The sequence below is a fragment of the Amphiprion ocellaris genome, chromosome 5 (assembly GCF_022539595.1).
Source record: "Amphiprion ocellaris isolate individual 3 ecotype Okinawa chromosome 5, ASM2253959v1, whole genome shotgun sequence".
NCBI lineage: Eukaryota > Metazoa > Chordata > Actinopteri > Pomacentridae > Amphiprion > Amphiprion ocellaris.
In genome coordinates, this window is record NC_072770.1 from 38,271,421 (window position 1) to 38,285,875 (window position 14,455).

The 14,455-nt window shown below is 40.8% G+C and overlaps 1 protein-coding gene across 2 annotated transcripts in view; it reads left to right on the forward strand.

The window, feature by feature from the left end:
* Positions 1-9,894, forward strand: part of dag1 (dystroglycan 1) — a 70,992-nt gene extending 61,098 nt beyond the window's left edge. For both annotated transcript variants that reach the window (XM_055010441.1, XM_035956739.2), the window contains 2 exons: positions 2,266-2,727; positions 5,243-9,894. In XM_055010441.1, coding sequence (XP_054866416.1) covers positions 2,266-2,727; positions 5,243-7,069 — 2,289 coding nt within the window. In that variant the 3' untranslated portion in view covers positions 7,070-9,894. The remainder of the gene's footprint in view (positions 1-2,265; positions 2,728-5,242) is intronic.
* Positions 9,895-14,455: the final 4,561 nt, after the last annotated feature.

A 14,455-nucleotide genomic window follows, 5' to 3' on the forward strand; every position in this document is an offset into this window, starting at 1 on the left:
AAAGAGACCGTCGGCTTCTGATGATGACATTTTGGAAATAACGACAGCAGAGAGAGAAGGGGAGGAAACAGAGGTGTCGGGAGAAGAAAAAGGGAAACAGAGTTTTGAAGGTTTTGAGGAGGTTTCTGAGGCCGTGTGATTGTTGTGATCCTCGTGTTGTCGGTTTTTGTTGCCTGGTTGTGTGTTTACGAGTGTGTGTTTTCCCCCTGCGCTGCCTGTGTGCTGGTTAGAGCATTAATGATGTGTCTGGGGAGCGCTGCCTCTACATAATTTATCAACCACAGAATTAACTTGTAGGGGGCCGGAGAGCGCGAAGCATTTGTTCTTGTTTTTGGATTTATGTGTGCGGATCCATTTCTTTCCATCGGCCTCCCGCCGACATGGGGAAGAACCCGGCAGGATAACTGGCCGAGACATGAGACAAACGACAAAATTCTGACAGAAAAGACGAAGGACAGGAAAAACTAGACAAAATATTACAAAAATTAGACAAAAAATGTTGAAAAAGAAAAACAAAACGACACAAAACAAAATAAAAAAAGAGACAAAAAATTAGACAAAAAAGTTACAAAGCGACAAAAAAATCGAGAAATGACAAAAGCAAGACAAAATATTATAAAAATGAGGCACGAAGCGACAAAAACTAGAAACAAAATGACAAAAGACACAAATCAAAACAAAAAAGAGACAAAAAATTTGACAAAAACGTTACAAAGCAACAAAAAAATGGACAAACGACAAAAACGAGACAAGAAATGACAAAGCGAGAAAAAACAACAAAAAATAAGACAAAAAACACAAGCAAGACAATAAGGGAACACAAAACAACAAAAACATGAGACAAAAGACAGACAAAAAAAGACAGAAGCAACAAAAAGAAGTCAAAATATTACAAAAATGAAACACAAAACAACAAAAGAACAATCTAGTATTTTACTTTTTAGTATTTTAAAAAGCTGAAAAAAGCGGTTTTCTAATCTGATGACATTCAGATCTGGGTTTGCATTTGTCGAACGCAGATTAAATTTTTCTGCAATATGGAAAATATAGAGGGATTTAAAGATATTTAGAAAACGTTAATCATTCTGCAAAGATCAAGGTGACTTCACAGTCTATGTAGAAAATAATGCAAATATGTATTTTTTTTTTGCTTGAGGTGATGTTCAGATCTGATCTTTGTGGTGTAACTATTGAACTTTTCTGCCATACAGAAAATGATGCTGTAATTTAAATTGTACAAGCTAATCATTCTAGAAAGACTGGGATGTTTGTAGTGAAGTGCATCTGCTTAAAAAAATAAAAATATATTTTAAAAAAGCAGTTTTGACCCTTGCTAATCTGGTATAATGCTGAAAATGACATTCAAAATGTTCTTTTTTTTTTTTTTGCTTCAGTTGAAATTGTGTTTCAGTCTGGCTTTTCACTTGTCCTATGGAGCACTTTGGTGCAAGATTTCATTTTTTGCTAAATGGAAAAAAATACAGGAATTTGAAACCGTTTTTAGGGGGAGTGCACCTACATAGAAGATGAAAAATCACAGTTAATCACTGTAGAAACATTACAGTGATTTTTCAGAGTGCATCTGTGTAAAAACTAAAAAAAATGCAATAGCAGTTTAGAACCTTTCTCATCTGGTTTAATAAATGAATTATGTTTTGTTTTTTGGTTTATATAACATTCAGATCTGGTTTTTCATTTGTCATATAGTGTAGTATTTATTTTTTGCCATATACAGGAATTTAAAACTTTTTTTTTAAAGATTTGGGTGATTTTGTGTGTGTGTGTGTGTTTAGGGGGAGCGCACCTACGTAGAAGATGAAAATGTATTTCAAAAGCTGAGTAATAGCAGTTTGGGGTGTGTTTAATGTGGTGTAACTCTGGCAAAGTAATCAAAAATTCAGATCTGACTTTGCATTTGTCATACAGAGCTTTGTGGTGCAATATTTCAATATTTAAAATTTCTGCAATATGAAAAAAATACAGGAATTTGAAACTCTAAATCTTTGTAAAAAAAAAAAAAGAATGCCAAAAAGCAGTTTAGAACTTTTCTCATCCAGTGTAGCTCTGAGAAACTCATCACAGCAGCACAAAAACACCACCGCTAACAGCTATTTGGTTGGTGTAGCTGTGAGAATAAATGCTAACAAAAGAGCAGATTTAATGCAGATGAGCTCTAACGTGTTCCCAGGTGTGTTTCATGGCCAGAGTTTCCCTCTGTCTCAGCATTGCTTAATTGCCTCCATGTCTGTGCTGTTTGTGTTCCAGATCACGGAGATGGGGAAGGACTCCCTCCCCTCCTGGCTCCACTGGGACGCCGGCAGCCGGATCCTTCAGGGCCTCCCCCTGGACGAGGACAAGGGCGTCCACTACATCTCCGTCTCCATCTCCAACCACACCAAGTCCTCGTCCTCCTCGGAGGTCTTCTCCATCGAGGTGCACCCCGAGGACCACCCGGACGTGGACTCGGCCCAGACGGCGTCCAACCAGGCCTCGGCCGAGGACGACGTCCAGCCCTTCATGTGCGCCAACGAGGAGCCGGTGACGGTGCTGACAGTGATCCTGGACGCCGACCTGACCAAGATGAGCTCCGAGCAGCGAGTGGAGCTGCTGGACAACATGAGGAGCTTCTCCGGCGTCGAGCTGCAGCACATGAAGATCCTCCCGGTGGTCAACAACCGGCTGTTCGACATGTCTGCCTTCATGGCCGGGCCTGGGAACGCCAAGAAGGTGGGCAACGGGACTGAATACCAATGAGGGCCTTTAGCATTTAATCAGTGGCGCTGAGCAGTAATTTAATTAACCCTTTGATGCACAACAAGGGTCAAGAGATACGCATTCTCCATTCAATAAGGGTCACTTTTGACCCACGTTGTGCATCAAAGGGTTAAGGACAGCGAGTATACATACCAACAGCTGCTCCATGGTGTGTTCATAATGTCACTTTGACTGGTAGGAAGTCCAAATAAAGATATCTACAATTAATTTCTCACTAGTTTAAATTTAATTTCTGCAAATCAACAATTAATTTCTTGCTAGTAAAACTGTTCCATGCCAGTGTCTGTAATTTAATTAGATCTTTTACCATTTACTTCCAGTCAAATTCAGTTACATCTTCTTATGGTTCAATCTGATTTCTAACAACTCAATTTTCAACACCGCTGTAGCTAGTTAATATTATATTCCCTCTATTAACTAAGTTATATTTAATATATATGTACATAATTTTCATTTTTGTTTTTAGTCAGAACTAACATTTTGGAATCAAAAACAGCAATTTCTCGTGAGTCAGAATATTAATTCTTAACATCAACAATTAATTCCTTGCTAATAAAAATGTTTGTTGTTGATATCTGTAATGTAATTCGAGCTAGTCAGCTGTTACCATTGACTTCTACTCAAATTTAGTTTCATATATCTGTAATTCAATTTCAAGTCGACATGTCCATAACATCATTTTGACTACTTCTAATAATTTTTTTCACTAAAGGTGTAACTAGTAAGAATTTAGTTTCAGATCTCTGAAATTTAACAGCATCTAGTTCAAAATTACATTTGCAGTAGTAACAGTTATATTGAAGATATCTGCTTTATTGTTTGTTTTATTTAGTCCGACATAACATTTTGGCATCAAAAACAGGAATTTCCCAGTATTCAAAGTGTTCATTGCTGACATCCCTAATAAGAACCAGTCAAAATGAACAATTTCTCTTATTAAAATAATATCTACAGCTCAAGTAATGACAGCTCAAAATGTAATTATTATATATGTAAGTTCAGATATCAGAATGAGTGAAAAATGCATGAATACACATCAAATCTGACTGATTAAAACAGGAATTGTAGTTTCCAATAAGTCAGATGTCCTTGTAGATATCTTCAGTGACATATCTGAAATTAATATGGTAATTAGGCTGAGATTCAGAATGGTTTGTTTATACATTTTATTGTGTATGACATTACAATATTAATGATCTATAATGGCGTAATGTGGATTTAAGATGTCTGTAAAACAATTTTGACACATTTCAAAGTAGAAATTGATCACAAAACTGAGTTATGGACATCTTTAATTTCATTAAATTAAAGATCATTTTATTATCAGTAATTTCCTTTCACACTAGTAAAATTACAGATATCTGCAGCTGAATTTCCACACGTTGCATTTCCGATACGTCTGACACATTAATGTAATTTCTTCTTTGTTTGTTTTTCATCATTTGATTGTAATTAGTTTTCATCTGTGACTTTTTAGTCTCATTTCTTTAAATTTTTATATTATATTCGCACTTGAGGCCACAGATGTACCCATGTTTGTATACGGTTGCCATGGTGACGTGTTTTTCTGGTCCGTGGTGGGGTTAGAAAACATTAACACAGTTATGCAAAGTGATTCTACTATCCAGGAGCTGCAGCTCATTAAAAAAAACAAAACTATTATGCACATTAAGACACTCGTTAGTTCATGAAAAAATGTTTAGTTTTACTTCATTGATTAATGAATCGTCAGTTTAGTTTTTGTTTTGTCTTCGTCGTAAAAAATGGGTCGTCAGCTGATACTTTTCAATATAGTTTTTCACTGATGAAGTTAACTCTGTGACATATTTACATTTGGGATATGTCGGACTAATTGCTGTATTATTTTCAGATATGTCACTGAAGATATTTTAAGGCTTTTGTCTGATAAAAATTACAGTTCATATAAATAAATAGGCTGCATTGATGTGTAGTTATCAGAATAGAGATATCTGAAATAGTTTGAATAGAAGTCCGTGGCAAAAGTTGGCGAGTTACAATTAAACTGCAGACATGAATAATAACATTTATACTAGCAAGGAATTAATTGTTGATATCAAGAATTAACATTAACATTTTGAGTTAGTGAAAACTAATTAGTTGCTATCATTAGTTAGAATTGCAGGTAGTCAAAATTACATTGTGAATGTGCTGACTTCAAATTCTAATACGTCACAAATTGATTTAAAGGAATTTGAGTCTACAGTAAAAGCTTTAGTTCTAGTACTAGTTTTTTGATTTGGTAATTTATTGTTGATATCAAGAGTTCATGTTTGGACTAGTGAGAAATTAATTGTAAATACCTTTAGTTAGAATTCCAACTATTAAAAATGCAGTAGTTGATATCTACAATCACTTATTAGATATTAAAGAGGATCACCATAGTACCTGTTTTTGTGGACAATTATTGGCTGTATAATCAAATGAATGATGTCCGTTGTCTGTCCAGGTGGTGGAGAACGGTGCTCTGTTGTCCTGGAAACTCGGCTGCTCGCTGGACCAAAGCACAGTCCCAAACATCAACAGCGTCCAGGGTCCTGCGAAGGAAGGCACCATGTCGGCCATGCTGGGATACCCGGTGGTGGGCTGGCACATTGCTAACAAGAAACCCCACGTCCCGAAGCGGGTCAGACGGCAGTTAAACAACACCCCGACGCCTGTTCTGGCGGTGCTTCCTCCAACAACCGTGGTGGAGCCACCGGTGAGGATTATCCCGACCCTCTCCTCACCTTCTATTGCTGCACCCACCGAAAGCTCTGCTCCCCCTGTACGAGGCCCGGTACCTCTTCCAGGCAAGCCTACCATCAGAGTTCGGGACCCGATTGCCCACACCCCAACCCTGGGACCTCCTCAGCCAACAAGGGTGTTGGAGAGCACCAGCACCCTTCCCATCCAGCCCACCATGACCAGGCCAACGTATGTGGAAGCCACCGCCACGCCACCCTCACCGACCAGAAGGCCCACCAAGAAGCCCAAGAGGCCCAAAACTACACCGGTGTCCAGAGAACCAAAGACTTCCACAGCCAAGCCGCCGAGGCGCACAACACCAGCACCTGGTGTGGTACCAGATCCGTACAACGAGAAGCCTGTCCTGAGGAATCCCATTGATCAGGTCAACGCGCTGGTGGGAACTTATTTCGAAGTCAAGATCCCATCGGATACCTTCTTTGATAAGGAGGATGGAACTACAGATAAGCTGCGTCTGACTCTGAGACAGAACCACAATGAGGTGGTTGGAGAGGGCTCGTGGATCCAGTTCAACACCACCAGCCAGCTCCTCTACGGCCTGCCTGATGTCCAGCATGTTGGGAAACACGAATACTTCATGCAGGCGACCGACAAAGGTGGCCTGAATGTATTTGATGCTATCGAGGTCCATGTGAACCGCTGGCCAGCAAATGACAAAACCCCTGTGATATTCACAGCCCGGTTTGACGGCGAGCCACGTTCGGTTACAAACGACATCCACAAGAAGATCCTCCTGGTGAAGAAGCTGGCATACGCTCTGGGCGACCGCAACAGCAGCACGGTGAGCCTACGCAACATCACCAAAGGGTCTATTGTGGTTGAGTGGACCAACACCAGCCTCCCGCAACATCCGTGTCCGAAGGAACAGCTGCAAATTATGAGCAGGACACTCGCAGATGCTGATGGAAGACCTTCTCAGACCTTCAGGTACTCCATGGAGCCTGAGTTCAGGCCACTGGATGTCAATGTGAAGGGTCGGGCGAGCTGCAGAGCATATTCCTTCGTCCCACCACGGGAGATCGACATACCAGAACCTCCGGCGGTCACTCCGGGTCTGGGATCGAGCCGACACAGCACTGATGATGTCTACCTCCACACGGTGATACCTGCCGTGGTGGTGGCGGCGATCCTGTTAATAGCAGGAATCATCGCAATGATCTGCTACAGAAAGAAACGAAAGGGCAAGCTGACCATCGAGGACCAGGCCACCTTCATCAAGAAGGGCGTGCCAATTATCTTTGCAGATGAACTTGATGACTCGAAGCCGCCTCCTTCCAGCAGCATGCCCCTGATTCTGCAGGAAGAGAAACCCCCTCTTCCACCTCCAGAGTACCCCAATATGGCCACGCCGGAGACCACCCCCCTCAACCAGGAGCTGCTGGGGGAGTACACGGCCCTACGAGACGAGGATCCTAACGCGCCTCCCTACCAGCCGCCGCCTCCCTTCACGACTCCCATGGAGGGCAAAGGCTCCCGTCCCAAGAACATGACTCCCTACAGATCTCCACCCCCCTACGTGCCACCCTAAGACTTGTTTACCCCTCTGCTGGTTGGGCGGAGGGTGAGGACGCCTGAGGAACTGTTTCCATTCTGGTGTTTTGTCTGTCTGGACATTTAAAGGGAGCGACGACGAGGTGCTAAAGTACAACACAGTTACAGGGGACTTTGGTTTGGGATGGGGAGTCGTGAGTTGGGATGGGATGATTGATCAACACAGCTGGGAGGGACTACTGTTTCAGCGGTAGCCCAGCGACTACAGTGGCCTAAGACAAACAAATTCTCGTCACATTGGCTTTTGGTTCGGCCGGTTGGTCAGAAGCGGCAGTTGGGAGACGAGCTCTCCTTTCCCAGCATTTCATTTTTCTCTCAGTTGATTTGGATTTTTTTTGTTTCGTCTTTTCCGTCTTTACCCCGAGATTTTTTAGGTTTTTTTCCATTTTTCTCTGGACTGAAAGCCTAACAACTCTTCTTCTGTCTTGCTTTTGAATAATCCAGTGAACTGTCATCAGACCACTGCAGGCAGCAGTTTTTAAAAGTGAGATCCCTTCGAATACAAGAAAAAGCTACTATCTCCAATCACCCCTGCAGACGACACAAGAGAATGGGCGGTGGAGTTGTGTGAATGAGTGAGTGTGTTTATTCAGATTCAATACGGTTTGCCTTTTAACACTAGTTGTCTGTTTCTATCCTTATTCACAATGTCTAGTAAAGCTGAGAATAACAAGGTAGCCTAAAAAAAAAGATTTAGAGATGAATAATAAATAATTTGTTTGTTTCATTGGTTTTAAAATTCACTGTATATCTGGATGACGTTCTGATAGATTGTTATATTTTTTTGGTGGTGGAAGAAATGGGGGGGAGAAAGGGACTGCCTCGCTAAAATAACCTGCGGGAGGTTTTTATTCCTGTTTTACATAAACATTAAATCACAGCACGTAGGATGGATCTTCTGTTACATCAGTAGACACAAGCAGCAAGAAAACTACTGTTTTTATTACCAGACAATGTTTGATTTGGATGCAAAATGTATAGTTTAGATGAATTTCAGTTCATTTGATTTGACTTCGGTGTGGATGGTTGTTTGCAGTTCACACAACTACAGTAAAAAACCAGGTTTCTACACGCACATGGCAAGAAGAACACTCCTGCAGTTTATTTTGGACCAGGGATAATTATTTTTTTATGTAACGAGGCAGTTTGTCTCTCCAGTCTGAAACATCGTGTGCCATGGAGACTGTATGTACAGATGTTCACATTTTAGAGGTCACAGAGGAGAGGATTGCGGCTGAGATGGCGGCAGAGATTCGGATGGAAAAAACGAATTTCCAATAATTACAGTGTACGACAGAATTCAGGAGATCTCTGTGCAATATCACTGAAGTGTTAAATGATCCAAAATCCTCAATTGTTTCACTGTCAGGACTATACCTTCACTGTGGTAGTCCTGACTAGGAGAGACACAAAATTACCACAAAGAGACAAAAAATTACCACAAAGAGACAAAAAATTATCATAAAGAGACAAGAAACTACCACCGAGACCAAAAACAGCCCTCCGTACTTCACTGCCAGGACTACACATCCACTGTGGTAGTCCTGGTCCAGTTAATGGTGGGCTCCGTCTGAGTCCAACTAATTTATCTTCATCTGACCAACTAGTGTACTTCTAATCTTCATCAGGGATTTCATTTTGCAGTTTTGTGCCAAAGGAGAAGCAAAGGTTTTGTTTCTTGTCCTCCGTCCACAGAGGTTGATGTTCTGAAATGTCCTGAGCTTCACACTAACTCTGGTTTCCATTGAGAACCCCTGAACCAAGTCTGAAGCAGCTGCTGTCTGCTTTTACAGCTGGATGGAGAAAGTAGTTCACTGTCTGTGGAGTCATTTTAGGAGGACGACCACTGCAGCCCTGATTAGTGGAACTATGGTTCCTTCTGTACCTCCTGATTACTGCTGTAACTCTGGTTCATCACTGTTTTGTAGTTCCTGGATCCTTTCCCATCTTTGTGAAGTCTTGCAGAGTTTTAACTTCCTCTGTTCAATTCTTTTCCACATGGAGCCATGATGTAGGCATAGATAGTCCATAGGTCCAAAACTAAGTTCTGCTGTTCAGAACTCATTTTAGAACCATGTTCATGCAGTTATTTATGCAGGTGAACTCACTTTTGTTGCATAAAATTTCCATTTTGGGGTCTGATTTTCAATATAGTCTTTCTAAAGTTTGTGTTTTGATTGTTTATGAGAGCAAATAATCTACTCTTCAAATGCAAAATCATGCAGTTGTTTTACAGACGATACATGTTTGAATCATTAAATATTAAAGTGACATTGCACCGGGATGTTCTCACTTCTGCTGTATATTGTAGCTCGATGAAAATCTCCTTCTAATTTTTTTACAAAGTTTTTGATACAGCCTCAAATTGTTTATTACAATAAAACACGATTAATGATTAGTCTTCTGTGATTTGTAAAATTTTAGCCTAGATTATGATTCAATTATGTATTCTTTTTGTTTTTTTTCTGTTTGTCATGGGTCACATATTTCCAGTGTTTTATTTTACTGTGTGTGTGTTTGCATTTACAAATGTATCTCCCACTATACAAAGATGGAACGACCCATATTTTATGTAATCACAAATTTTATTTTCATGTCCTTTTACATTTGCTGATGAGTTTCAACTTGGAAGTGACCCTTTGCAATAATAATGTAACGGCGCAGTCCACTCAGCGACTGGCCGATGCAGGCTCAAGCGAGTGACTCGTATTGTCATAATATTGTTGGTTTTTGCAGGATGCCAAGGCTTTTTTTGCTTATCGAGTGTGCATTGTAATAATAAAACCAACTGGTACCTTAAAACGGAAGAACCCCCATCCCGTCTTCATTCATGTCTGATTTGACTTCCTGGTTCCGCTGGGAGTTCCCTCATCCTGTCATAGTTACGGATCAAACCCCGGCTGATGTTTATGGATGAGGGTTTTGGTCACTGTCTCTTTTCTACTGCTCCCACTTAGCCTTCAATTGATAAATCAATCTGTCTGAGGTCCACGAGAGGTTTTACCTCCGCTGACGGCTTGCTGCCTAGCAACCGTCTCCGGTCTCCTTTGGAACGGTTGCACTGCTGTCCTTTCTGTACTAAATTATTCTGCTTTTGAATGACTAGTTGGACGATTCAGTTTGAAAGCTCTGCCCATTAAAAAGGCTACGCTGTGGAAATACTCTCTCAGCTCGGTCTGTCTTTCCGCACCATGCATGCAGATAATTTGCATTGATTGCTTAGACTATTGATTAGATGTAAACAATTTGCCGGCTCTGTTGCACCTCCATGATAATTCACGACAGGGTTTAATTTGGAGGCATGGGAGCCGATGATGGATGCTTTCCCGGGACGTCGCCAGTTGCTAAAACGGATAAGCGGATCACGGCAATGACGAAGATTAATAGAGGATTGATCTGGGTTTGACTGAGGCGACTTGCCGACGATATGACACGACTCTCTGCTTCCAAATGAAAACCAGCAGCACACTGATAGGGGTTGAACCAACACGTTGAAAACCAACGGCAGGTTTAACAAAGAAACATAAAAGTAATGTCCCATTTTTTTTTTTTGGCCTTTTTGTCGGCTTTATTGGATAGATACAGTGAGAGAGAGAGAGACAGGAAACAGGGGAGAAGAGTCGGGGGAAGACATGCAGCAAAGGGCCGCGAGCGGTAATCGAACACGGGCCAGCTGCATCGGGGACCAGCCCCTGTACATGGGTCGCCCGCTCAACGCGTTGAGCTATACGGGCACCCTGGTTATCAGCAAGTGTAGAGCCAAACGACAAGAAGATTCTCAGAGGGCGGAGCCAGAGAGCAGTGACTGGTCAGACTGACTGAGAGCCAGAGAGCAGTGATTGGTCAGGCCATAGAAATACATAGAAGACAGCGCGCTAGCGGATCTAGTCTGCTATATATCTATGGTCGGAACGTCTGGTAGCGTCTCTGGCTGCTTTTGACCCTGTTTTTGGAGTACAACACGGTAAGAAGATAAATACTTCTAACCAGTAGCGTTGTTTTGTTGTACGTTAAGTCAGCGACTTGTGAAGAGTTGTGTTTTGTCGTGTTTGAGCAGTTGGTCCGGACGCGTTAGCTAGCTAAGCGGCTAAGTTAGCTAGCTAAGCGGCTAAGTTAGCTAGCTAAGCGGCTAAGTTAGCTAGCTAAGCGGCTAAGTTAGCTAGCGGGCTAATTAACACAGGTGGCTAACTTACCGCTGAACACCTGTGTTAGTTGCTGCCGCATATACCTGTTATCTCTGACTGAGGCTTTAGTTTTTGTTGAGCCGATTTACACATAGAAACTTTATTCAGGAAGATTTGTCAGTAGCTCAGAGGACAGGCTGCTTTTTACACAACCTTGTAAGAGAATGTCTGTCAATGCTTTCAGCAGAATTTAGAAACACAACACTTTCTAAACAGATATTCTGAGGCTGTGAGGTTGAACGTTTGAGAGTCTATCAGTGTGTTTGTTTGTGGTCTTTGTGTTTCTAGGTGGAAGCTGAATTAGTGAGGATGACTCCTGCTCCTGTCATCTCTAAGCTCCTCACACATCTTTACCTGCACATGAGGAAAATCACTCCTGTAGAATGCAGGTATGTTTGTCATTATTATAAAAAGATGTTGCCTGGTGACCTGTTAGAAACCCATTATACAGAGTCAGGCAAAATAATGTTTACACACATCAGGAAAAGAAAAACTTACATAAATATTTCAATACCAAATTTATTCAGACATCACGAGATTAATAAAAGTTATCTTTGGCCTCTACAATTACAAGAGGTGCTCAAAGTGGTGGCCACTGGCTTCCAGACATTTCTTTTGTATTGTAGACGTCACTTGTTGATGCTCCATTCATGAGGGTAGCGCCATCTGTTGGGAAAACATCGTACAACAGATCAAAGAGTTATCATGATTTGATCAAACTTAGAAAGAGGAATCTATATGTGTAGAAGTACTTATACAAATGAAATATTTGTAAAAGTTTTTCTTTTCCTGGTGTGTCTACATTATTTTGGCTGACTCTGAACTTAATGAGAACAAAACTGTCATTTAATTGTTGCTCTGAAAGCTTCTTTAGTGAAAACCGGCTGGTGTTCTGCTTTGAAACAAACTGCTGTTGAGGTCTGTGTTTTTAGGTTTAACCCCACAGTTTCTGAATGAACTGATGGTTGTTCTTTTTTTCCTGATCAATGTGGATGTTATAATTGATGGTAACATTTACTGATCATATAATCAGCATGACAATATAACAGTAGAACATTCTGACCACCTGACTAATACTGTGTTGGTCCCTTTATGCTGCTAAAACTCCTCTGACCCAGTGGTTCATCAGAACCTCTGGGGATGTCCTGTGGATTCTGTGGATCCTGTGGGTTGCAGGGTGGGTCCTACCTAGACCAGGCTGATCCTGGACCATCCCACAGATGCTCCATCAGATGTGGATGTGGGGAGTGTGGAACCCAGGTGAACAGCTTAGCTCTGTCGTGTTCCTCGGACCACTCCTGAGTAGTTTCAGTTTGTCCTGCTGAGGGAGGCAGCTGGCATCAAGGACTGCTGTTGCCATGGAGACCAGGGGGTTGTTTGTCCTGCAGTGTTTAGGTGGTGGTACATGTCAAACATCCACATGAATGTCAAGGTTTCCCAGCAGAACGTTGCATTAGAACAAGATGATGGATGTTGTTCTCTTCAGCTGTCAGTGGTCAGAATGTTGTGGCTGATTGGTGGATCTGTCTGCCTTTTCTCTGACATCCAGAGTTATACAAAAGTGTAGTATGTGTGCAGTGCAGAAGAGATTTTATTGTATGCAGTTTTAGTGGTTCCATCAGAGAAAATCATATCCATATACAGATTTTTATTAATTCCAGGGCTGGTTCAGTAAAGATTATAATAATAACTACATCAGATAATTCTTTGTTGCAGTTGGAATTTTGCAGACTGAGAGATGGTTGAGAAGGTTTCAGTCCTTGTTTCAGCAAAATATGTTATAATAGAAGATCTTTATTGTTATTGTACATGAAATTATCTGCAAACCAGCAAAGTGCATCAGTCTGAGGTATCTAAAAATAAATAAGTAAAGAAAAATGCTTCTAAAGCCAATAATAAACAGAATATGTTGAGGGAATATTCTAAAAAGGAAAGAAAAGCTCCATTCTCACTCCTCTCAGGATAAACTGTCATTAAAATTGACTTTAAATTTAGCTTCAACACGAGATAAAAACATTTACTTTCATTACTGATATTGTCAAGTTTTAGTAAAGTTCATGCTACTTTTATAAAATGATGAACGTGAATAAATTGTATTTCTGTGTTTGATTTCTGTCTTTTCTCCTGTCATCCAGATGTTCAGAGGGAGATGATGCCACATCTGGTCCAGCTGATGGAAGGTCTTGAAGTTCTCTGACTGGCCTCGACTGAAGATGGTCGTCTCACTGGATTTAAGGTTCAGATGCTCAGTAACAAACTCCACCAATGAGCCAACAGGGAAGCTGTAGGTTTATTAAATGTTGCTATGAAGGTTTCGCTGTTTTTCTTTGTGAATGCAATGTGCTCCAACTGAAACTTGAATTAGAACTTAGAAGTAAATCCTTCCATCTGAAAGGATTTAGTTGCATTAATAACTTCATAACATTTTAATTTTTATTCCAGTCTTGGTTGGAAATAGAATCTCTGTATTGATTCAGGTAAAAACTGAACTTCACAGCATGTTGGAGCAAAACAACCAGATGAAAACTGTGATGGTGTTGGATTGTCAGACCGTAATGTTGCAGCTCAAAGCAGCTTTTCTATCTCAGTTCATTCTGACATTCAGCTATGAATCAACACAGCAGATGGTGATCCATGCTGTGGAAGTCTCACATCTCCTGATTTAATGGAGCTGCTTTGCACTTTTTACACTGTTTATTCACCAACACTTTATTTAATAAAAGTCCCATCTAGTTTTTATGAGGAATGTGATGTTTTAATTTCTCTGTGAATAACTGCAGTCTAATGGAACAGCTGGAGTTGTAACATCTGTCCTGATATTGATCATGAAGTATTGATCAGAATACTTACGGTCAGCAGTCATCCCTGAAGTTTTACATTAAAATCTTTACTTGTGTTGTGAACTTTGGTAAGAAGCAGAAACTTTAGCATTGCCATGGATACATGGGTGTTAAATTCTGTCCATGTTTCCATTTTGGGAAATTCAGTCCAGCAGATGAGTTTGTTTTTACTGCCAGCTACCATTCAGTCTGAGATATTAAGAATAAATAAATGTGCATAATGTGGAAATGAACAGATTTTATTTTTATTTATTCCTACAGCAGCTGCAGATAAAGTTCCAGAATGTGGAGGAATTTAGTCTCATAATCACAGACAAATATTATCTGAAAGTTGGGTTA